The sequence below is a fragment of the Hirundo rustica genome, chromosome 12, assembly GCF_015227805.2.
Source record: "Hirundo rustica isolate bHirRus1 chromosome 12, bHirRus1.pri.v3, whole genome shotgun sequence".
NCBI lineage: Eukaryota > Metazoa > Chordata > Aves > Passeriformes > Hirundinidae > Hirundo > Hirundo rustica.
Window position 1 is genome coordinate 11,218,910 of NC_053461.1, and position 25,782 is coordinate 11,244,691.

General features: G+C 43.8%; 1 protein-coding gene across 6 annotated transcripts in view; it reads right to left on the reverse strand.

Moving 5' to 3' along the window:
* Positions 1 to 25,782, reverse strand: part of GRIP2 (glutamate receptor interacting protein 2) — a 267,965-nt gene that overhangs the window by 59,965 nt on the left and 182,218 nt on the right. For 4 of the 6 annotated variants that reach the window (XM_058422217.1, XM_040076223.1, XM_058422218.1 and 1 more), the window contains exon 2: positions 1,263 to 1,343. In XM_058422217.1, coding sequence (XP_058278200.1) covers positions 1,263 to 1,343 — 81 coding nt within the window. Of the gene's footprint in view, positions 1 to 1,262; positions 1,344 to 1,475; positions 1,505 to 22,672; positions 22,810 to 25,782 lie in introns of those variants that run through there. The other 2 variants (XM_040076226.1, XM_040076225.2) reach the window with 2 other exon arrangements.

Consider the following 25,782-nt stretch of genomic DNA (forward strand, 5'->3'; position numbering starts at 1 on the left):
CAAAACATAGTCTTTAAGCACCATATATGAGCAGTCTTGGATTTTTTCTACTGGCGTATATGATTGGATTTTGCATCCCAGGGTAGGAAGAGTACACCTGAATTTTTCCCTCCCCATTGAGATGCCTTGAGCTGGGGTTGCTGGACACACTGGCTCTTGTGAGCTTCTCCCCATCAGGGTTGCACTACAGTGGTAATGTGATGCAGAATATCCTCTGGAACAAGTGCTGAAGGATGAAGCAACAGCAAAAGGGCCCCACTTCCTCCCCACTACCTAGAACACACTAAACCAACCCTGTGACTGGGTCATTAGAAGCCAGCAGTCAAAATCAAGCCCCTGGCTTTCCTAGGAAGGAGATGAGCTGTGCCAGGCAGCCCACCCAGACTTGCTGGAATGCTGCTGGCACATGAAGTCCAAGACCAACACAGGAAAATGAACTACCACTTCTCCACTTCCTCTTCAGCCCCCAGGGTGTCTCTGCATGGGAAGGTTTATCTCACACAAAAAATTGCTGTGACTGACTAACTATCAAAACAAACTTAGTCAGACGTGGGAAATCTGAAGCTTGCCAGACACTGCCAGTCTCTCTCCCTGCCTGATGAGCTCAGCTATGGCAGTGTTTCTTCCCTTTCTCCTTTGCTGCTGTTTTCTTCTTTGTCAGTGTCAGTCCAGTGCCGGAGTAAGTCCATTCCTAGCTCCCTGTAACTACTGTCAAAAGCCCCACAACACCAGTAATACACCACTCACTGAGACCAGTAACCACCATCCATTTCTGTCCTCCAGCAAAAGCCCTGCTCGTTGTAATGCATTAACTGGGTTTATATTTCATCGGACTTGCAATGTTTTTTCCATGTACCTGTCCTTGCCCAGCAGTGCCCACCCCCCACAATGAAACGTAACCTAACTCTTCCCCTCCCACTTCTCCCGATTGGGTGGTGCCTCTGGGCCCTGCCTCTGGGCCCTGCCCCCTGGGGAAAAGCCACGACAAGGGATAGGGGGAGGTCTCTCTCGCATCGGTGAACCATTGGGACAGTCCAGCAAAGCAGGCAGGACTTGAGAATAAAAGCTGTAAAATCCCACCAGAAGCCAGAGAGCAGACTCTTTTACTTTTGCCATTGGCGGTCGTCCTCCTGGGGAAATACTACACCTGCTGATACATGCACCAAAATTAGTGTTTTGAGGGGTTTTACCCATTTTAGGGGTATCCAGGTAAAGTGTAATGGATGCCCCAATGTTTTGGAGCAGGAGATGATCTCCTTTACCTGGGATGCTTTGCCTCCTGGAGACCAGGGCTGTGTCCATCCCACCAGAGTCCTTGCTCCCCTTTGAGTAAGGGCCATCATCTGTGAGCAGAGCAAACACAGAAACTGAAATTAGTACCAAAAGCTACAAGCAGATGGACAAGAGCACCTTAAGAAGTTGTCCTGGTGACACCAAAATTGAAATCATATCTGTATCACAGACTGCAGCCCCACCTTTGCGCTGCGCCATGTGGGCTGTCACCCTGTAGAGAGGGAAACAGGAAGGCAGTAACATTATCTGATGTATTCTTCTTGGAGCTAATCTGCTAGGAGAGAACAAAATTCCCTTACTCCTGTAATTAGGTGACAGCTGAGGATAGAGGAAGCTGGGACTTCAGCCTCACAAGTTTCAAGCCCATCATTATGCTTATGAAGAAACTTATGGTCTTTGGAAATGTAGTTATACATCAGGACACTAACAGGGCACTAAATCACGATGCTTGAGTGAAATTGCCTATTCTTACAGATCCCATTATTTCAAAATCACATTTTTCTGCTGCAGTTTCAGCCTCTGTACAATATAGAGAGCACCTTCTTTTAAGTGATTAAAAGAAAAAAAAGTCAGAGAGAAGACAGAATAGCATTATACGCTGTAAATACACTGTCCAGCATAAGCTGAAATTTAAAGCATCTAAATATCTTTGTATTGTCCTATTGGAAGACTGCTACAGAGTTATCACACAGCTTATCTGCAGAGAAGGCAGCATGCTTCTACAGATCTCATTTCCATCCATCTAAAATGTCTATTTTTATGGCATTTCATAAAAAGCTGGCACTTTTCCAATCAATAATTTCCAGTAACCATGTAGTACCAAATAACACCCATTCTCAGTGACCATATCCTTGAATTTTTCAGCAGCTGTGAAGCTTTAGAAGTTGTACATGATAGTATATGATTGTACATGATAGTATAAATATAGGTTACTGAAAACCCCATCCATTTATTCCATCCACAGCCCTTAAGTTACATTTAAGTTACAAAGAGGTTTTTGTCCCACTCAATACAAAGTGAACAAAAATTTTAGTTCAGCCTCATTCAAGACAAGGGTCTGTACAGAGAGGACTCAATCCCAATGCTCAGTTTGTTGGCAGCCCACTTTCCCCATAAACAGAAAAAAGATGGTGTAAACCTTAAGTCTCTCTCACCAGGAGGTTTTTCCTAATATCCTGGTTTACCCTCTCTCTGTCACCTCCTCCCTGGCAGAACTGCAGAGTCAGATAACAGGGATGGTTTGGGAGTATAAAGGAAGGGGGCAATTCCCAGGGAAGCAGCAGGACAATGCCAATCCAACTGCTCCCTGCCCACATTCCCAACAGATACAACCACCCTTTATTTCTTTCCCAAATGCAGCAGCACGTTGGAAGTAGAACCCCAAAGCTCAGGAAACCCAGCACAAGGTTCCTTTGTCAACTCTGGAGGTAACTGTGCAAAAGGCACCTGCAACACACCCCAGGCCACCCAGGACTGGAGCTTCTCGCTGCCACTGGAGCATCAGTGTGCCTTGGGTGCCACAGGCCCCTGTGGATGGCAAGGGCCACCCCAGCATGCAGCTGCCTTCCACATGAGAGCAGTGCTGCCACCTCTGCCCCCAGGTAACGTGCTCGAGGCACCGGCGTTCTGCTGTGGATGGGATTCCTTCATTCCTGGGAAACCACGCAAGATGGTTCAAAGCCAGCTCCATAATCTGCTGGCAAACTGAAGCAGAGAACCATCTGTTTCACATAAACACACCACCCTGGACCAGGCAGCCACCAGCACCCTTCTGCGCTTCATTTCCCCATCACAACCCCAATCAATGCTGATAGGAAACCCCAATTCGCTACTGGTTGCCCTCCCTACCCCAACAGCTGTTGGTAAACATGCCTTGGCTTCCCTTTGAGCAAGAAACCGGGTTGCCTGTGCATTAACAACAGCTTCCAGCAGCAGCCAAGAGGCCAAGAGCAGTGACCTGAGCTACAGACCCTGCTGGCAATTAGCAACACCGCCCCGCGCCATCCCACTGCTCCTGACAGCCACGTCAGCCAGCAAATAATCAGCAGCATAGCCCCCCTTCTCCTATTGCTCCTCCCTTCCAAACTCAGTTGATTATGTGAAAAATGTTTGGGTTTTTCCCCTCATTATCTGGCTAAAATGTTTGAACAGGAAAGGAGGCTGCCACATGCTGTTTGCTGAAATGGGAACTGGCATTTCCTTGCAGGAGCACCCCTGTCGCGTGCACAGCTCTTTGTTCATTTGCAGCCAATTTCCTGCTCTGCCACTCAAGATGGTAATAATGGAACCACTTTTTATGAACTTTTTGTTGGTCTGTGCAAGGGGTTACATTGATTTTTTTTTTTTTTTTTTTTTTTTTTTTTAAAAAGGAACCCTTTGTGCTCTCAGTTATTTCCTCTGCCTAGCACAGCACCAGTCTGGAGATGAGGCTGGTAACCAGCCCAATTTCTCAGCTGGCCAAAATTGCTGCACAAACCCAAGCACTAAAAATCCATGAACCTCTCTTCTCCTTAAAATTGGGAAATTAATTCTCTTTTTTAACCCCATGCAGGTTCTTTTTGCAAGCAATCCGTGCTGGAGCTATTATAGTTGTACTTATCAAGCTTTTTCTCTCACACCAAGAGGGCCAGAAATCTTCCAAAAAAAGATTGTGTAATTGATGGTTTTCAAGCAGTGATGGAAATGCTGGCTCTAGACCTTTCAGAAAAGCTCACCAAGTACATAAGACCCTCAATAAAACTGAGATTGCAACACTTCCCATATATTGATCCCATGGGAATCTGTGGCAATATACAAAGTTCCTGTAAGTCTTTGACAATAGTTTTTACTATTTACATAACACCAGGGAGAGAAGAACTTCTGAGTCCCTACAGCTTCACACAGAGCCTTGAAGTCTCCTCCCCTGCAGAAGCAGTGCAGAACATCGACACACGTCAGGGTACAGTGTACCATGTACAGTGACAGTAAATAAGAGATAGTCCCCATCTCATTCCTTCAAAAACAAACTGGACAGATGAAGGAGCAGGAAAATCTCCATGCTTTAGCTGGGGGACAGGAATAAAGGGAGGTCAGGGCAGACTCCACTACCCTTGCAAGCACAGGCACCAGGATCTCTTGACATCAGTTATCTGCCAAGCCAAACTCCATTAAAATGAGGGGAAAAGGCTTCCTTTGAAAGAGCACTGATTTAGGAGGTCATTACCCCTGCGTGTGGGGGGAAAAAGGAAGGTTTGGTTTTGGTTTGTTTTTTTTTTTTGTCATTTAGAAGAGCTATTAGTCTCTGTTATTAGCAGAGATCACCTCTTAATGAAAATGAGCATTGGCTAAATCAGATTCTGTGACTATTAGGCTGCTGTCTGCAAGATTCCTGGATCATTTTAAGACAGTTCCTGCAGAGAATGTGCATTAATCTTATGGGAAGACCAAGAGGTAAAACCTCCCATTTGTTTAATGGAAAAAAGACAGTTGGAGACAGTTATTTTGCTACAGGGTAATTGCATTCCTTGTTTAGAGAAATGAATACCAAACCAGCATTAAGAACCAAAACTGTTCACACAAAGGCAAGCCGGTATTCTTTCTAAAATAAAAGCATGAGGCTGGAAGCAGAAATCCAAATGACTAAAACTAATTGTGATTTGATCCATTTTGAGGAGCATTATTTCTGTAAGTCTGGGGAGGTATTTATCTGTAGCCAGGCAAAGGACAGCCAGGGGTACACAAGCGTGGGTCAGGCAGCTAGTGATGATTCAAAATGCGGCCCTGGGAACAAACCTCCAGTGCCTGGGATTTTAAAGATCTCTGAGTCCCTGAAGATGCAGACGTACTTCAAAAACAGACTATAATCATCTAGTTGCATCTTTAGGAATCTCGTCACCTTTAAAAAGTTGATACGTTACCAGAAGGAGGGGAGGAGAAAAGTGATATATCCATGCACCCTCATTCAGAATCCAAAATTGGTTTTTAGCTCCCACATGACACAACCCCCACTACAGCATGGCCAGGGGCTGGACCATCATCAGAGGAGGACAGTAACACAATCCTTCCCACTCTCCCCAGGCTGGCATTTCAAATGGCAGCACACCAGGGGCATCTCATGCACCAATGATGGATTTGGGCTTGATTGCAAGACTGTACCCAACTGCCTCTCCAGCACAACTCCCCGAGGGCAGTTTGGGTGATTTCAGCACCACCACAGCAGATTGGAGACAGCGGTGTCAGTGTCAGCTCTGCACAAGGGCAGCACAGCGGTGGGCTCCCATCTTCAAAGCACGTAGCCTTTCACAAGGGAGACAAGTAGATCCAGAGAGCCCAGCACAGGAAAACAAAAAGCCCATTGAATATTGTTACAATCAGCATGATTTCCTGAAATGACTTAATTATGAACTTCCCTGCAGAGCGAAAGCTCCTCCCACACGTCTGCTTCAGAGAGGGGGCTGTTTGCATGAAGGATCCCACCCTCCCCAAGCCTTCCTCAATAGGTGGCTTGAATTTTCTCCTGCCCATCTAAATCCACAGCTCCTCAGACCCTTGGAAAATCTGTACATGAGTTCACTATAACCAGTACAGCTGCTCAGTTCTTTTCCCATCTCTAGAAATACAGTGCTCTGGCTCTGTATCATTAAACTTGAAGAAAATAAATAAATAGAGTCCCAAGAAACAGATGAAGCACATTTATCAGTGACTTCTAGACTGCCTTTCCTAGAATACTGCAAAAGTTGAGCTAAAGTATAATCCTGCCCTACATAAAACTAATCCAAGCATATAACAACAAATACACTAAATCCTTAGACAAGATAGTCCATGTTCCTGTGCTTTAAACAAGAAAACAGAAAGTCACTTTTGTTTTGCGATTCTGCACCACAATTTCATTTTCATTACACTGATTTTAGCTTGCTACATAAATAAATAATTTTTTTAAATAAATAAATAAATAAATAAATAAATAAATAAATAAAATATCCCAACCCTGAAAGGGCCCAGTGTTTCCTCACTTTCTAATCTCCAGAAGGTTGGGTAGGCTTTTGAAAGAATGCCAGTGAGAAACCCAGTGCCCACCGCAGCTCTACCCCTTTTCTCAGTCCAGGACTTCCATGTGACTCTCCAACAGCACTAATCCAAAGTCAACCAGCATTTTGAAACGCTTTCCCCTTTCTTTGTGCCACGAAGATTAAAAAAATTCTCCTTAACCAATGAGCTCAGGCTGGAACAGACCAAGTTATTTAGGGAGCAGCTCCTCCCTAATTTCATAAATACATGTATCAACAAATCTGACAAAAATTGCAGATGTTGCCTTTTGTGAAGAAAAGCTTCTTATTTATCCCTTTACTGGCAATAAATCCCCTCCCAGCTCATACTCAGGAGATACTCAGAGACAAATGGGAAGTTGGGGAAGTTTCCTCTTAACTTCTTTAATCAAAAATTTCGGAGTGAACAGCCCAGGAAAACAGTCATGCTATACAAGAACCATTCTTGTTGGAAACAAAGCTCTTGCCCCTAAAACAACAACTGAGCTTTATCCCATTTTCCCAGATAATTCTGGGGAAAAAATTGTTGTCAACCTGCTGCCAGTCTCTGTGCCAACCCTAGCCTGGGAACCTGTTCCATCAACTGCAGCTTCTTGTGCCACCAGAGGCTGATATGGCAGCTCTTCCATCCACTTGTGTAGTTGTTGCTCCTTGCTTTTGAGCCAGGAAGAACTCATCCAAACTTCGAGGGTATTCCAAGAGGAAGTTGTACTTCTTAATTTCTTCTGCTCAATAGACACAGCATGAAATTCATCTCCCCACACCCTCCAAGTCTCCTTCTTTTCTTCTGTATTCATTCACCTACCATCCCTTCTCAGGCATGTACAATTTCATAACACCTGCTGCTGTATTCACAGGAATCAGATCTAGGAAAATACAATAACCTATTGTTCAACAGAAACACTGTGCTTTGTTCTTCTGGGTTTTTTTCTTTTTAATAAGAAACCAAAATTACTTTTAAAGGAACGATTTGTTTCAAGCAATCATTTTCAGCTGAAATGCTGTAGATAATTATTTGCATTGCAGCGGCCTTTGTGGGACCAAGATATGAGCCAGAACATGTCTCTGTAACCAAGCAGGTTGGCCTCCAAGGGAGACAAGAGCATATTTCCTACCCCCTGCAAGACTGTAGCAGATAACACTGATGGAAGATTCCTGCTTCGCACGAAGATATGGGAAGAGTTTCTGCATTTAGTAAACAAGTTTTGTGTGAACAAAACCTATTTAAGTTGGCCCCGCAGAAAAGCCACACTTGGGTAAGGTTTAACTCACATCAACTTTCACAGGATATTAAACACCTCTCAAGGACTGATCCAAGTCCCATCTGATAAGAATGAATGCTGGACTCAGCTTGCAGCGCCAGCATCTGGTACTCCTCATGTTTCATTAAATACGTTACATTCCAGAAAAAGAGAAAAAAGAAAAAAAAAAAAAAAGGGGGGGGGGGGAGGAAAAAAAAAAAGAAAAAAAAAGGGGGAGTGGGGGCAGGAAGGTGGGGAAGAAAGGGAAAAACCCCCACAATTTAAGAATCTACAATCAACCTGCCATTACACTCATGTCTTATATATACCAGAGCCCTTGTTACAACGCTTTGTTTGTTCCCATTATTACTTTGGAAGCCAACACAGAGTGTCACTTTATCTAATCAGCACATCCAAGGGACTCTGCAATAGAGTAGCGGGAAGCAGTTCTTAATTTCCACTCAAGCTGTACTGAGAGATGGAAGAAAAAATACTTGAAAATGTGACTAATTTTTTTATTATTATTAAAGCCAGCTTTTTTTGTCTCTCCTGGCTCTGTATGAAAATTAAATTCCCATGCTGTTCATCTAATATCTTCTGCACCTCTGGAACCCAGTGGCCAATATCCATCAGCCTGGAGAGGAGAGAGAGAGTGCAGCCTGAAAGAGGTTTATAATCTTGTAACTTTCAATAAAAATGCATTTTGAGTAGAAAAGACTCAAGTTAATGCTCTCAGAAAAGCGAAGAGCTGTTATGCAAACCAGCTCTAGACCAACTTCACCACTCATTTTCCTCTGCATGGTAGGGAGGAGACCAAGGGATAGTGGCTGCAGAACTGCTGGAACGTCAGCATTCTTTTGGTCTCCTGTTCACAGAGGAGCTTATGTTGTTCTGCTGAAGTAGCCTGTGATTTAGTTTCTTTCATTCCAAAGTATCAGGGATGACTCCTTCCTTATTCTCTGATTTCGTGCATTAAGTTAGGTTTATTAAGAGCTGCCTGAGGGATTTCACAGGCTGGATCTTCAGCACAAATAGCTTTCCCCAAACAAAATCCAAGAATCCTCACTTCTTTCCATCTCATCCAAACATCTCTAACAACATCCACACCAAGAAGATCCCTCTTCACTCACTGAGCCCTCTCCAGTTCACCTTTCTTAAGCAGTCCCCAGCAAGATTGCATTTCTAGTGTTAAAAAATAGAGAGAAATGGAGAGAGACTTCCCTTCCTGCAATCCTTCTCATCCTCCAAGGCATTTTCAGACAGCTTCATCAGTTTATATTTGTGGCTGACCCAGTGGCAGAGGAACCCCTGCAGTGCCTCACCCCCTTGCAGGTCGTTTGCACGCACAGACTCACACAGAGCACTCACAGTAATTTTATGCACAAGAGACAAGAATAGCGCAGAAACCAACTCCATGAGATTATTATTTCTCAATGGTTCTAGTGCCTGAAATGATGTTATTAAAGTTACATTTTCCAGTCAATCTGGCAATTTCTCTTATTAAGCAGCATAGAGTGTTCTGGGGAGAGTCCAACACTAAGCTAGAAAGACGAAATATTGCTGATATACTGATTGTGTTATCTGAAGAAACTAACTTTCAAGAGTAAAAATGAAAGAGGAATAAGATACATTTTCAGACTGATCTTTCATGAAAGTTATCCAAGTTAGCAATTGTAATATGGTGAGAAATGACCAATAATGTCTAACATCATTCCCAAGGAAGAATGCCCCACTAGATACAACTGGATTTATTAATCTAAGCAGCAGGCAGCAGTAAATCCTAGCTGACAAGGGAATCAATTCTCCCTATTACCTCCATGTAAGCTTCCAAACTCTTTCTTAAATATGGAGGTGGAAAATAAATGCAGCCTGCTGGATTCAAGCCCTGAGGACTTACCTTCTTTCAAGCACCAAATGCCATGCTAAGTGATTGTGGAGTAAAAGCAAATTTAAAAAGACAGCTCTGTTGTTGGTTTTCAATCAAATGAAATTAAGTACTGTCAGTTTATTAGACTTTAGCACTCAAATCACCACCTAAGTCTAAAGGCCACAATCACTTACTTGTTTAAAAATGCTGGAGTTAGTCAAAAAAGGAAAATGAGCTTTGTTTCAAGGAAAGCCATCATGAATGTTTTCACAGCACAGGGTTTGGCTCCAAGCTGCCTTCCAACAAAGGCAGCTTGTCAAAAGGTTACACCCTAGCAGGCAAAAGCTTTTATTTGTGATATATCAATAGTTCAAGCCAAAAACATTATCAATGTCCATATTAAAAGATATTTCACCTTAGTGTTTTGTTGGGGTTTTTACTGTCTTACCTAATGCCAGGGTTGGACTCACAGAGGTCCATGGAGAAGGTGGGGACTCAGGACTCAAGAGCCATTGGTGGTGCCAAGAACTGGGCACCCTCATGGACAGCCTGGGTGGGAACATGAAGCACAAATCAACAGCTTGGGGGTGACAGAACAGGGGGAAGTCAGGACTTCCAACTTCTGAAATGGAGATCAATTTCCTGCAGTGATAATGATAGTAAATTTTTGCACCTATTTTGATTTTTACAAGCTTCCTTTTGATCCCTATTATGATTGCTTTAAAAACGGTACTCTTGTCTTTCATCCTCCAAGATCTTACAAAAGAACTGTTAAATCAAGAGGCTGTTAACTTTCCAAGGAGCAAAGGAATTTAAGAAGTACAAGGTGGCACTGTGCTGAAGAGAAGGGGGAAGGCAATCTGGTCTGGTGCGCAAGCCAGGCAGGAGAGCACAGAACCCTTCAGAGCAGAGGCAGAGAGCCAGAATTTGAGAAGGAAAGCTATAGATGCATCCTAGATGTTGGAACATGTGCATGTCCCCTCTTTCCACTGAATGCAAAGAATTAACCACCTGGACACTGCGTTACAGAATGTCTTGTCATGATGGATGGGCATCTTCCTCAGAAGCATTTGGCACCCCTTAGGCAATTCAGTTCACAGGAATTAAGCTCTTTGACCTGTATTATGCATTATTAGATGTTGAATGGCTCACTCTCAACCCAGTCTTACAAAAAAAAAACCAAAACAAAACAGGTGAAGGTACCATTTGGGATTAAATTGGCTGAAAAGAAATATCACTGTTCAGTGAAAGGGTAATTTTTGCCTGTAATAAGTCTTTTCTGCAGTTTTGACCGGCTCAAAGCTTGAGATCTCACCTCAAATGAAGCAGAAGGATACATCAATATTACTGCAGCAGAGACAAAAAAGCAGTGACTGACAGGGTTCCCTGAGCTACCTTTTTCTGGTGAAAAGATGTTTCAAGTAGAGGAAAACTGGAATACCCACTTCCCAATATATTCCTGGATAGGAAGTAAAAAAATAGAGCATGAGTTCTGAAATAGAAGCAGAAGTAATAAAAACTATCATTGGATATCCTTGAGTCTGTAAATTAGGGGCTTGAGAAAACATTCTAATTCTGGGCTTTGCTACAGACAGATAATTTTTCCCAGTTCAGCAGGTAAATTGTCAAGAGCAAATCTCTTGTGACAGGCAGTAGACAAAGCAAAGGAAAAACCATTGGATTCACCAGACAGGGAAGATGACGTGGCAAAAAGACATTATGCTAACATTTAGCCTCGTAATCCTTTACAAAGAGGGACTTAGCTACAGTTGTAATGCCTTTTTTTTTTTTTTTCATTTTATTTCTATAGTACTTTAAAGAGAGTCTTTGTTACAAAAGTAAATTATGTTCCCTAAAGAACACATGCAAAATTTTTGCAGCTCTAAACTTTCAGCAGTCCATACGAAACTAGCTAAAAAGAGGTAAACCAAGTTTAAGGAAACCTTTTAGAAAACACAGCGCCTTAGATGAGTTGGGAAAAGCCCCTTGTTACAGCAAATCACATCCTGCTTCCCTGCTGATCTCATCAGTCTGACAAAAGCAACACTTGTACCAGCAAGATATAACAAGGGGTGGGCAAAGGGAGCCCAGGAGGGCTTTTTCAAGGAGGTCACCCCCCACATGTCCAGGTCAGCACCCTCTCTCTGCTCCCATTACAAGTCTGTTCTGACTCAGGGTAAAGGCACAACAAATTAAATGAAGGATCAAATCTGGGAGATTTACAGTGCCAGTCCAAGAGGTGGCTGAGATTGATACAGGTCCGTGTGTGGTATGCATCAATCTCAGTGCCAACAGCAATAAGAAAATCCTTGCAAGCCACAGGAAAACAAGAACAGCAGGGAAAAAAAAACACAATAATAATCACCCACCGGCAAATCAGGCAAGATAAGAGACGCATTTCGGTGCAGTAACATTTAATATAAGCACAAGCCAGAGATCAAGGTTTGAAGTGAGCAAAGAGATTTAGGTAAAACTTATCTCCAACAGTTTTTTGCATCATCCCATGGGCCAGTGCACCAAGGCATCTCATAGGCAGGTTTGCCAGCAATGGGGTAATGCCCCAGCTGGAGCCCCCAGCTCACAGTGCAGCCCCCAGGGTTTGGGAACGCATTTTAGGGCTGCAAAGAGAGCTGGTGCTGCAGAAAGGTGACATCACAGAGGAAGATATTCAATGCAGAGGGTGGCAAATCAGGTGCTTTATCCCAGATTTGCACTGCATTTTGATGCAAAGCGCTTAAAAGCCAGTGGGAGTCAAAAAATAAGGAAAAAGTTCCAGACAGCATTAACTATTTTAAAAGAAAGATTTCTGAAACCCCATTTAGACTTGTCTCCAGCTTATCCACGAAGCTCTGCTAAACCTTACTAAGACTTAATTCCCATAAATGTGATTCTCTCTCAGTGTTCAGCTAAGTAGCAATGTTTCAAAAAAAGTAAATATCAAATAGTGGGAGTTGGATTATTCATTCATGTGGTAAAAGCCATTATATATGAAGACATACAGATGTTCCCACTTCATGGCTGATCTAAACAAATGTAGATTTTAGACTCTGACACACAAACCATCTCTTATGCAATGGCCCATGTACACGCCCAGGCTGCTTTTATCCTAGACTGTGTCAGGAAGATTCACAGGAGCTGAGTGAGAGATGGAATAAGCTTACAGCTAAAAGACTAAAGAAAGTTTAAGCAAGAGCCTCACTTAAAATGAAAGGAAGGAGGGAGAAGGAGAGAAATTGAAGAGTCAGGGAATAACAGATTTAGCAGGATAAGATGAAATATGAAAGTTTCAAAGCTCCAAGTTATTTGATGTTGGAACTGGTGCAGCCTGATCTCATAAAACCAGCTGTTAAAAATTTGCTTGAATTGCCCATTAAATCTTGCTTCCAACAACCTCAGTTCCTGTGTTTGCCCACTTCTTGCTTCCCATTAAGCCTTGACTTGGCTTCAGACTCTTCCCAGCCTCCAAACAGGCTGATGTCAAAGATCAGCACAGCACCACTTTGATGAAGGCAAACATCTGTTCAGTATGAAAGATGGATGCAACCCTGCTCCAGCAGAGTTATTAATGTATTCCAGCTGTTTCCCATGGATGCCTTAATGCAAACTGCTGTGCTGGTTTCCACTTGTTTTATATCACACAGGTGACACGAATCAGCTGTAAGAACCCAGTCTCAACTTCAGCCAGCACAAGAATTCACAAAAGACGTGGAAACTCCTGGTGAAATGGTGAATTTCAGAACAAAATGCTGCAAGCTGTGTTCTGTGACCCTCTGAAAGGCTCACAAAGATGCTTCTTGTGAGTATCTGTAAGCTGAGATGATCGAGATTTTCACATGGAAATCCTGCTCTGTGAAGAATTCAAGCCCCACAGTTCTGTGGTTCATTTTCCCTTGGCCTTTTTATAAACCCAAAACCATGGCAATCAAAGGATTAGCCAGGATCAAGGTGTCGGCCCCAAGGAGCCTCAGGCTGGGAAATAGGGACACTGGTTAAAACAGCACTTGTAGTTTGGTGAGAGTCTGAGCTCTCCCAACCATCACAAACGCCAGAGGGACAGGTAGATTCATTCCTATGACTGAGGGAAAAGTCAGTTTTGCATTGCCCTAGGCAGACATCTGCTCCCCTTTGAACGAGGGGAACCTGCATGAGAAAGGGAGAGGTGCAGGAGCTCTCCTGGGCTGGGTTGAGCAGCTCCAGTAGCACAACTCCACCTGCACCCCAAACCTGCCTTCTCCCCGTGTACCACAATCCAAGGCCAGGCAGGTTTACACCAGAATGAGGCCATACATCTGAAAAGATGCAACATACACCTGAAAGGTTGCAGCTGTGAGTTTTACAGCTTACAGATGATAGGAAGTAGCAATGAATTCAGAAAAATTCAGGTGTAGCTAAAGACCAAAGAGTTTTGGGAAGAGAGAAGATGCATGTGACAGCCTTTCTCCAGGCCATTAAATGTAATGCTTCACATTATGCTTCCGAATACCCACTTAGGTTTGATTCAACAAGGCACTTGTGCTAATAAAAATTAAAACCAGCAGGTTCTGTCGAGTATGTAATGGATGTGTGGAAGAGCAGCATGGGCAGGTATATCTAAAATTAACTATGAATACTAAACCTGACTCCTTCCCAAGTCTGGGGAAGTCTGGGGAGCACTGCAACCACTTGGATGCAAACCTTTGGCAGGGTGCTGTGCAAGTGCCACCCTGCCTCTCACCTCAGCAAGGGTACTCAGGATTGTGGGGGGGACATCCTTACACCAGGTATCTCCCATTCCCACCTCTTTAACCTCCAGATGGAGTCTGGATTCTCCAAGAGCAAATATTGCCAAAAGCTTACTCCTTGCCACTGCATGCCAGAACCAAAGGCAGCTGCTGATGCTACATTTCCACCAGTTTTGCACAAATATGGATGTCTGTGTGTCCATCCTGCTGCAAGAGAGCTGAGTGTGTGCTCAGGGAGATGAGAGAGATTGTCTCTGTGAACATCAGATACAGCAAGTCCATTTAATGACTAAACACACATGACTGTTTGCTTATAAAACACAGTGTCACATAAATCTGCTAGGAGCTAATTGCCTATTATAGCTCATGATGCTGCTGGAGTCAGCTGCTGAATTACAAAGGATCCTTTAGAAAGGAGGGAATGCCAGTGGAGCTCTGCTCGCCCACCTCCACCACAGTTTCAAAACATTTTGTTTTCCAGTTCCTGCAAGGTGAATGCTTACCCCCCTCTAAGCGATGGGGCCCCTCTGCCAAGCTCACTTGAGTGAGAAAGATTGGGGATAAATTGGAATACAAGGGGGAAGAGGAGTTTCTTTTATTCTTTTTTGAAATGATTATTATTATTATTATTAATAATAATAATAATAATAATAATAATAACAACAACAACAACAAAATTTTCTCTGTGGTCTCAAGCCTCTTGTCCAGCCTCACAAATCATGGCAGCTACCTCTCGACTGTCCCTGCAGCCAGCCTGCAGCTGGGTGGTATTTGCCATCGCCATAATGGCAGCAGTCACCTCCCATGGCCTGGCTACAGCAGTAAGGAGCAGGGAATGGCAGGGAAAACATCCACATGCTGCACAGGCCAGGACAGACAAGGGAACAATGGACCACAGAGTGACACCTGGGTTAGGAGGAAGATAGGAAGCAATGAGTGATGCATCCTTTGTCTCTGAGCTCTTCTAAATTCACCCTGACTTTAACTCCACGGGTACAAAGTTTACAAGTTACCTGGGCTGTCTGATCCAGATCTGCACATACCTAAGCATCTTCCCACTGATTCCAGGCATATCCCTGTGGCTCTGTCCCAGGACTCCATGTAGTCCATTCCTACCTCACACTTACATCCCCCTGATTCTCCTGTTCAGTTTTACTGCTGCAGAGGTGTCAGCTGAACCTGCAGAGATGGTGCCCCAAGATCCCCCCTGTTCCTGGGGGCTGCTGGGCTGCAGGTTGTGGCATTCTGGGAGCAGGAGCAGCAGAGCACAACGTCTCATGGCAGGAAGGAACAGGATATGTTTACACAGTGGCTTGCATGGGAAAGGCATTACATTACTGAAAAAAAAAAAAAAAAACCCCAAAAAAAAACACCACACCACCACACCACCCTTAGCAAAACACATACCTTCATCTGACGCCAAGAGTGTAATCCTACCCAAATGGCTCCACATTCCATAAAGAAATTATCCTCTATAAATCACCGGGGCAGGAGCAGGCCACTTCCCTCACAATTCAGGGTGAATGATCTCTGCAGTAAGGACCTTGTATGGATCAGCCATCATGCCCACAAGGGGAAAGAAGGGGATCTGAAATCTTATGGAGAAGCAGATTTATTGCTGTGACATCTCCACCATGTGGGCTGGTGGCATAACAGTGGGGATGGCTGGAGGTCTGACTTAGATCCTCATCATTTGTATGGTCATGCATGTGGCTGCTCAAAGACCGAGGAGAAGATCCATGACTTAAATCAGCTACTTGGCTGGAAAAGCTGATGTCTGAGCTGTGTCATTGCACCCTCAGCCTCAGGTGAGAGCTCCCACAGGGCAGGGGCTGAGTGTGTCAGACCTCTGCGCTCCCCAGGTACTGAGAGGGCTCTGAGGAGGGACAGAGGCTGGGAGGGAAGAATTATCTGGAACCTCAAACAAGTTAGTTTACTCAATCTGTGCAAACAACTTGGCACATGACCTCCAAAACAGAAGCACACACCAGATCAGGGACCTACATCCCTCCTTTGAGGAAGAGGAAGATGCAACAAGGCAGAAGGATGCAATAAATCCTGTTTTCATCCACACACCTGGCAGCAGGGAGCCAGATCATACTCTTTATAAGCACAAGTTCTTGCCTCCCAGGACAAAAGCATGTTTATGGTCTTTGAAACTGCTCCACAGTCCTTCTCACCAACGTCGCTCTCCCCAAACCTGAGTCAGTTCCCAGCTTACAGCTTCAGTACAATAAACCATTGAGACTGGAAGTTAGGGTACTGCTGGGAAGAAAACCACCTTGCTCACATGAACCTGCACTGTAAGAAACAGATGAGTTGTGACGAGTGATGAAGTAGATCATCTCCTCATCTCTCAGCTACACTAAATAATTTACAGGGCCATTTTGGGACTGACATGCAAAGCAGTTGAACAATGATTTAACAAAAAAGTATGAGATTCCATCTTTTCATGGTTTCCAGGTGTTGAGATCAATTTACTTCACAGCAATTTTAATTTCTGGGCCTTTCTTTTCCCTCCTCCCCACAAAACCTGCAGCTGCCAACTATGCTGGCATCTACAGCAGCTAGGAAACTAATTTCCCTGTGAAGCAAATTCTTCCAGGATGAATTGAATGAAGGCAGAGCTCATAATTGCACATTACTGAAAACATTCCTGATAAAAAAAATGGGGAGATATTTTTAACCACATCTCCAGTTGAAAATTGCTGGGAAAGATGCTTTTGAAAAGCCATCATCTCCAAGCATGTAATTATCAGATCCTTGAACAAAAACACACAGTCAAAGGAAAAAAAAAAAAAATACTTCCATTGAAATAAAAAAATTGGGGGTGGCAATTGTTAGGAATGGAGGGAGAGAAATTCTTCATCCTGTGTGATTTTGCACATTTCAAGTTACTAGACTGATTGGAAATCCATAGATTAATAAACCTGGCATCAAGCTCAGTTAGGAATTTTTGTTGTTGTTGTTATGAACAGAATAATAATAATATTATAAGAAAAACAAATCAGAAGCAGACTGGCAGTCAGACTGTCAGAGACCCAGAATTTCCTAACGCCCACACAAGCACGTTTGTCTTGAAACCGAATTCTGCCACCTTGAATAGACAGGCATACAATGACCTGGGGGCCCTGTCCTATCAAGGCTTAAGACCATGCCTACCCTGATGGGATTACTCACATGCTAAAAATTATGCAGTAGCTGAACCGACAGCTGAAAAGAGCCTTAAATGTTCTTATGCCTGGTAGCATTCCATTGACAATTGATGAACATCGCTAAATATTTATTTTTGCTCTACTTTTTCTTCTCCAGCTCTGCATTAGCACTTCTTTCTGATTATTATTACTTGTTAGATTTAATTGTTTCTTTTATTTGCAAGACCAACACGTGCATACGCACAAAAGCAGAGGTGTCCGTCCCTCCAAGTTGCTCAATACCTTTTTCTGACCTTTTGGGTAAAACTGTATGATTTCCATCCTTGAGCTGGGTGGATAATATCACAAGCATTAACATTGGCATCCTCACACAATCAATTTTAACCGTCCATTTTCAAAAGAAATCAAATCCTACATGCCCTAACACATGCAAACACTCTGGCAGTGCAGTTACCCTTGGCTTCCATGGATTAATAGAACAAACTTTAAAAAGAATAATGATCCTGGACATAAAGCCAAAAGCAAGACTTAACACACCACATGAAACTCAGTCCCCTTCTATGGGTCACTCTAAGCCAGAGCAAACCTCTTCCAGTAGCAATGAGCTTTTCCTCAGCAGAGTGGCAGGGAGGTTAATGCCTGGGCTGGAAACTAGACTCCAACATTCAATGCTGGAAAGAAAACCTCTATAGCAGTTGTTCAACTGACATTGTAGACCAACATTTGTATCAAATCTCCCTAGCCTTTGCACTGAAAAACATCCTTCTCTTAACAAATCTGTAGCAATAAGATGTGCTTAAACACAAGTTTTTGAGAGGAAAACTCAGTAACCTCCATGATGGAGGAGAAAAATTGAATAAAAAAAATTTTGCTTTTATAGGCCATGAAAAGCTGTGGGATATTACTTTCATCTGTTTTCTTCTATAAAAGAGCTATTTCAGTAGTATGGGTCATCTCTAGAAAAGAGCAAGAATTCATTTTGACTGCACAGATCAGCTCATTTATACTTAGAAGTTTAGTCAACAAAACTTTAGAGACCTGGTCACTAAAACCATCAGGAGGTATCTGTAAGAACCTAAGGAGGAGGGGTAAGACATCGCAAGGCTGAAGAATAAAATGCAATGTTCAGCTTAAAAAAATCAAAGCAAACCAAAACAACATGCTACCAGATTGGGGGTGAGAGAATGACAAATCTATCACCCTCTCTTTCAGTTCCTGGAGCTGACTATCTGTGTGTGAGCTGTTAACGTCAAATGAGGAGGACTAACTGCAAACCTGGATCTACCACAAATAAGTCATGCCCACTCAATTGCTTTCCATATGAGAGTAACATTTCTGGATAAACAGAAAATGCAAGTTGCTGTATCTCAATTTTAGAAACGCTTCTGACACTGTTTCACATGCTATTTTTGTAAGCATGTTTGGGAAGCAGGATACAGATGATTATGAAGTGTATGCAAAACTGATTGGAAAACCACACACTGAGAAAACTCATCAGTTGTTCACAATCAGGAGGGAAAGATATATTAAATGAAGTTCTGTAGGGACCCTCCACCATCCTGGTACAGCTCCAAGTTTTCACTAAATGATCTGGACGATTGCAGAGAGGTTGATCTTACTAAGATCACTGACAGCCACAAAGCATGAGGGACTGGAAGCAAGCTGGGAAGTAAATTTTCAACCCAGAATGACTCACATATGCTTGAAAAGACAGATGTACAATTTGGTAGAGGGGCATGCAAGCTACCAAACCAAGGCAGGAACAATCTAATGAATGGGGCTGGGGAAAAATGATCAAAGTGACAGCAAGGACTCTTCAGATACCGTGGGCTGCAAACCAAATGTAAATCCACAGTGCCATGTCATATGCAAAAAGAGCTAATACCCTGATCCATGCAAGGTGGGTATAGTGTACAGAATCTGGGAAATCAGCCTGTCATTTCACTCAACAGATAAAAGCCCTGGCTTGAATGCAGTCCCCAGGCTTGGGTACCACAGCTCAACAACGATGTGACCCAGCTGGAGTTCATTCAGGTTGAATCAGTGCAGGCTGGTCAGACAACTGCAAGACCACAACTTCTGAGGCTGGGGGGAGAGATGAGTTGTCTATGCTAAAAAGAAGAGAGGGAGGAGGAAAAAAGTATTATTTTATGCTCTCTTCAGATATTCAGACATGTGATTCACAGAGAGAAAGAAGTAATCGGTCATCTGTGTTAGGACAGAATGCAAAGGCACCAAAATTATAGATAAGCAAAGCTTTTCCTTAATATTTCAGAGTACTAAATTAATTTGAGCTGATGTGGTGTTCCCAGATTGGATATATTCAAACACAAGGTGGATGGATGATATCACAGATATGGCCGATATTATCTCAAGGCAGAGGAGTAGCACAAACTCTCTCTGCCCTGTTTCGGCTCAAGGAAATTAAGATCAGTGATTCAGACCCAGAGATGTTTGTCTTGGTACACACACCCCAGTTAGTTTTTCTCTTAATCTTTCATTTGGCTGAAACTGAGGCAAAGCTGACAAGTGACGTAAGCAGCCTGATGAGCAGGACTTATATTAAATAGCACTATTGTGATGAATTCTTCAATAAAAAAGATAAAATCTTTCTTCCTAGGAGATTTAGCTATTAAGAATTCCTCCTGTCTTATTCTAGCTCCTCACATTACTTTTCTATCCCTTTCAGGCATGTTTCTCTCTATTCTTCCTCCTGCTTATTTGGCAAGCAGAGAGAGAATAGGGGAGCTGATCCCTTGAAAACTGAGAGCAGGAAGGGACAGAGATCTATTAACAGGTCTCCTTTTCTGGCCATTCCCACCCTTCAATAAAAGATGCAGTTTACAAGTCTGGAAAAAGGACAGGAAATGCTGCTCTCCTTGGTCTGCATAGAGTCCATCTCATGCTGAAAACATGGCTTCTAACAGCAACAAAAAACCCCACACCTAAAACCAAATAGCAAACCCAAACAGGAAAGCACTGAACATCCTCACTCATCTACTGTCTTTATTCCTACTTTGCCTTCTATACAAATTGTATTTTAAAAAATCAAAGATAATTATGTCACCCAAATGGATACATCTGAAAGACAAATGGCCTTCTGAAGTTGTCTGTGCTGTTCTCAATTAACGTTTGACGTGGGCTGGTTTGGGATGGGATCTTCAGTGGGTCACTTGCAGCAGCACGAAGGAGTTTCAGTGAGTTCTGTTGCTCAGCCCATTCTTGCAATGATCCTGCAATAACAACTAACTGAATGTGAAGTTTCCTAGAGCAAAACATAGAGGATGTTCCTGGACTCCAGAAAGGTCATAAAGGATTTCAGGCAACAACTCCAACAGCTGGATTACAAAGACTCTTGTGGAAACACAATCACGCTGCTATCAGCAGAGCCACCCACTCTAAATAGAAAATAAACACCACCTCCCATAAAATATAACTGCTACTTTGCATTTTCTGTCCCTTCCATTCTGAAGGACACAAAAAAAAATATTATTAAAATGTCCCATCAAAAACTTCTGAAAGCAACTGAAGGTAAGAAAAGAAATCACTGATATCCTAATGGTGGTGGGCCCAAAAAGCACTTCTGAAATGTCTGGGTGCTTCTTTGAAACAATCCATTTAGTTTTGCCTATTCGACCTCAAATGCTAAAATGAGTGATAAGACTGCAATTCCCTTCATTGTTTCCATTCCAGATTTCCAGAAAGCATTCCCATGAAAGCATGGGCTTGGTCCTCAGGAGTACCACAAGCATAAGCTGTGAGGGTCTCATACCAGGGTAAAAAAGTCTTCTTCAACCACGCAGTGACTGCACCATTCCCTTGTACATGACACAACACTGGCCCAAGATTCTCAAGAAATATTTGGGGCTGACATCAGGAAATTTCTCCTTTGATCACCCAGCATCCACACAACATCACCATTTGCAACAACACAGCCATCTTGAAGCACCAGATGTCTCTGGTGTCACGTTGGAAGAGCTTCACAAATGACCCCCCTCAGTGGCTAGTGGCATCAAGGAGACCCCTCCAGCACACTCAGTGTCAGCCACCTCTAAACCAGGACCCAGTTCCTGGCTCAACCCCAAAAGCAGTGTGAGATTCTGCCAAGTTGTCTTTTGATCTTTCCATGGAACAAGTGCATTCCTGCCCTGTTAAGTCACACACCCAGGCTCCCTCAGCCTATCAGCACTCATCAACGTGTCTCTGGCAGCTTCAGATTAGGCCCCCAAAATGCTTCCTTGCTGCGCTGGTACAGTAGGTGGACATTGCCTCCAGTCACCATCCAGGCTAAAATGCTTTCCACCTGGTTCATCTTACCCCCAGATTTAGGGAGGGAAAACAATTTTCCAAAGTGAGGTTCACGCTTTAGGGCTTCTTGATGCCAAGGAGAGGACGAAGTCAGCCTCACTACATCACTTCAGGCAGCGCAAAATAATTCAGAAACCATAAATTCCTCTGTACTTCCAACTCCGTCGTCTTTGCTTTCAGAAGGGAAATGCTTGCATCAGAGCGGAAGACAAGCTCCATGCAGCACATTCAGCTGCAACAAGCGGAGCTACAGCATGCAACAAAGTACCAGGATATGGCACTCAGAAATATAAGAGCCTGTCCATCCTGGAAAGACTGGGGCTGGAATTTCATGTCTGCCCTTTTTAAAGGTGCCCTTCTACACTCATCTACCTATTCTTCTGCAGAAATGAAATGGATGATTTTTTTTTTTTTTTTTTTTTTTTTTTTTTTTTTTTTTTTTTTTTTTTTTTAACTCCACAGTAGCAGTGAACTGCTCACCCCAGATATCTAAAACAGGGGTAGCAGCTCATGGACATGGCAGATTTCTAGCAAAAGCTGAAATATTTATTAGACAAGATAATAGTGGATTATAGGGGGGACAGGGGGGCAATGGCAGTGATCCTGCCACATTCAGCAGAGTCCCTTCTTCCCTCTTCCTTCCCAGCCCCCTAATCACCATTGCTAAATGCGCAGACCATTCACACACTGATCCTGGAAAACAAGGAGCTGCATTTACATTTTGTTTTTTGAAAAGCCAGAACTGCTGTAAAGGCTCCACGATATCTGAGGTACCATAGGAACAGCCCCTGTGACTGCCAATCTCCCAGGTGGAGGGGAAGGCAGCCTGAAGGGTACTCTCCAGTGGTCACAGGGAGAAATTCGTTACAGAGAAGCAAAGATATATTTCACAAATCAAAGTAATTAAGTTTGCAGGCCACGGTTTGGATTTGTAAAACCACTTTGAAAGTATTACATGAAACTGTTAATGATATTAAAGACGCTTAAAGAAAATCAGATTAAACGAAAGTAAACTACTGGACAAGGGGAAAAAAAAAAAAAAATACAGACAAGGCTCACTCACCAAAGTCTGACTGCAAATCCTTTTTCAGTCCACAAAGCATGTCTGCTGTTATCTATCAAATCATTCAACTAACTGTAAGAGCCGCTCCGTTCTTTCTCCCTGCCCGCGCTGGAATCCCTGCCCAGGCAGCCCGGGCTGCCTCCCGCCGCCGAGCGCGGCTGCAGCGCACACGCGGCTCCCGCACTCTCCGGCAGCGAGATCGAACACAAATCCTCCTGGGCTCTCCAGTTTGCGAGGACTCAGAAATGTGACAGTCCTTTAGGAAGAAATATCTTTACACGGCTGTTTAACGTGCGGCTCGCCAGTCCTGTGTAGAAATAGGAAAATGAAGGCTATGTTTTGGGGGTTTTTTTATGAGGTCCTAAAAATCCCGTGCTAGTTCTCTCGGCTCCGCTGGCCATCAGGCATTGCCCAGCAAAAGTTAGAAGCGCAGTGATTAACCGGAACAGCTGGTTGAAGGGGAGGCAGCCACTGAACCCTGACGCTCCGGCAGACGCAGCAAATGTCGAGCGAGCACTTCATTCCCGGTGGAATTCCACCCCGCGCCCCGCCGGCGGAGAGCGGGCATCATCCCGCGGAGATGTGCTGGCCCCTTCCCGCCCGAGCCCCTTGGTGGCTTTCATGGGCATTTCAGGCGGGGGTGGGGGAATACAAAAAGGCATAGACGGGAGGAGGGCGGGCAGGCGGTGCTGCGGCGGAGCAGCGCTGCCCCCGCGCCGCGCTCAGCGCCAGAACTTGGCCGGCAGCGGAGCCGCGCAGCAGCCGCCGAGTTGCAGCAGCAGCAGCAGCAGCAGCAGCAGCGGGGCTGAGCACAAGAAGAGGCTGCGACTGCAGTGTTGCCTGACACACTTTCCTCTCCCCCACCCCCTCTTGGCAAGTGCTTGCAGAGCCTCCAGCACCTTTCAAGGCAATGTCAAACTGCTGTCAAAGCATTACACTGCCTCCCAAACACACACACACGGTGCTCGTAAGGGAATATGAGGCTGCAGTCTTGTGTCCTCCCTACGGCGTTTGCTGAAAACTCAGTTTAACCCTTTCTTAAGAAGGACAGAGGAATCAGCAGGGGCAAAAGGTGAGCAAGTCCCGTATTGAGATTTTGGTGAGAGGAGGCTTTGTGAGCAGTGCTGGGACCCAGCTGGTCACGGGGAGTTTGGCCCTCCAGGACAAGATGCTGCATGGCTTCCCTCGAAACTGCTGGCCCTGCACTGTGGGTGGGGAAAGGGCACTGGCCTGGGAAGAAATGGTTGCAGTAAAGCAGCGTCTCCTTCCTTTACTATTAAAATGGAAAAGTTGGCTGACTTGTGTTGAAGATCCAGAGCATGCAGCGTATGCCAACACCCTGGCTGTAAGGGTGTGCACAGGGTCAGATCCTCCCTCCAGCACTGTGCAGGTCTCCTTCTCAGCCAAGCTGTGAGATGCAAACTGTGCCAACCAGCTCATGGCAGCATTCTCCATAGTCACCCTATTGCCTTGAGAAATGCTGTCATCTATAACAGCAAGATTATACCTGCAAACGGTGAAGAGAGATCAAGATGAGCATGGACTAAGGCACAAAAGGCACCTACACTTTTGTATGAGGGTCCAGTCATGGCTGAGACTGCTACTAGATTTGTCTGAAAGTAGCCAAAAGGTCACAAATTTAGAAGGAAGGTCATGGAGAGGCAGCAAGGTTAAGTCTTATTTCCTTAAGAAAGAAATCGGGATAAATCAAAAGGAATTAAACACATCTGAATGTGCCAGCAGGAAATTTTTACAGACCTGGGAGCCCTAACTCTGTGTGGAGGAGGATAACTGGGTTTCAGCTGAATGCCAGAGTCCTTGTTCAGATTGAAATGCAGCAGCATCTCTTTTGTGGTTCAAACTCAGCTGTTTCATGAGAGGATAACTTATACAAAAGCAATAAAATCACTAAGTAATAAAAAACTACTTACAAAAGAGATATTTTGGTCCATAATTTGTTTAAAATAAGTTATTCAGTCTGACAATAGACTTAATTAGTAATTGAGGCAAAATTTATAATTAGAAATCTTTTCACACAGCTATTAATGCTTTTGCTGCAGAGAAATTTCATCTTAAAGGAAAAAAAAAACATTATCAGTCACACCACAAATACGAGAAGCTGCTAATTTGAGAATAGCCCATTGCTTTGGATGCCTTGAAATGGGTGTGTCCAAAATGGAGTTTTAAAGAAAAAATTAAAATAATGCTTTGTATTTACAGCACCATAAAAATTTTCCCAGGTTATCTGCTGCACAAAGAAAGCGTTTGAGAGGACGGGTCTAATACACAGTTGAAGGTGCTGGTTTTTGTGGATGAAAACTGGCTGAAGCTACCCCATTCCTCTCATGTTGGTGAGAAAGAAGATGCATTTGGGCTTTTGAAGCCCAGAATTGCTGGTGGCATTTGCTGAGCTGCTTGGCAAGACACCAGTGCACCAGGAGCCTGGAGAGGATAAAGATGTTTACTCTATGGTTTCTGGCCAAAATCCACAAACACACTTTCTTCATGTTTCAGGTGGCACTGCATTAAAACCAGTTGAAGTGAACAGCTTGAGTTTCTAATGGGGAAAGGAAAGGATATACCACACACCCCAACAAAACAAGGCAGTCCAAAAACATACGGCATGGCATCAAAATGTGTAAGTATCATAAAAGAGTGTGAGGCATCAACCTAAGCTATGGTGACCAACTCGAGGAGCAGTATGTAGAGCTTTGATGTTTCAGGAACAGTCTGTGCATTGTCCTGTACCTTCTTGACATGAACTTTAAGCTTGTGTTCTCAGACTTAGCAGCGTTCCAAAATGCTCTGGCAATATCAACTACATACAAGCCTCACCTACGAATGTAGGGTTTTTAAAATAAGTTAATTTTGCAGAGGTGGGATGTTAAAAATTTCTTGTTTTCTACAGGCAAAAAAAAAAAGAAAACAAAAAGGATCAGGGTTTTTTTGGCATATTCTGATCTTCTATTACCATTAAAGGTGGAAAGAAGGTTTAGGGAATGCTTTCTTGCACCCCCACTCAATGCTCAAGAGGACAGCACAGGCTGAAGACAGTCCATGAGCTTCTGGGTGGTCCCTACTGGAAGCATCCATCCGTGCAGGCTCATGGC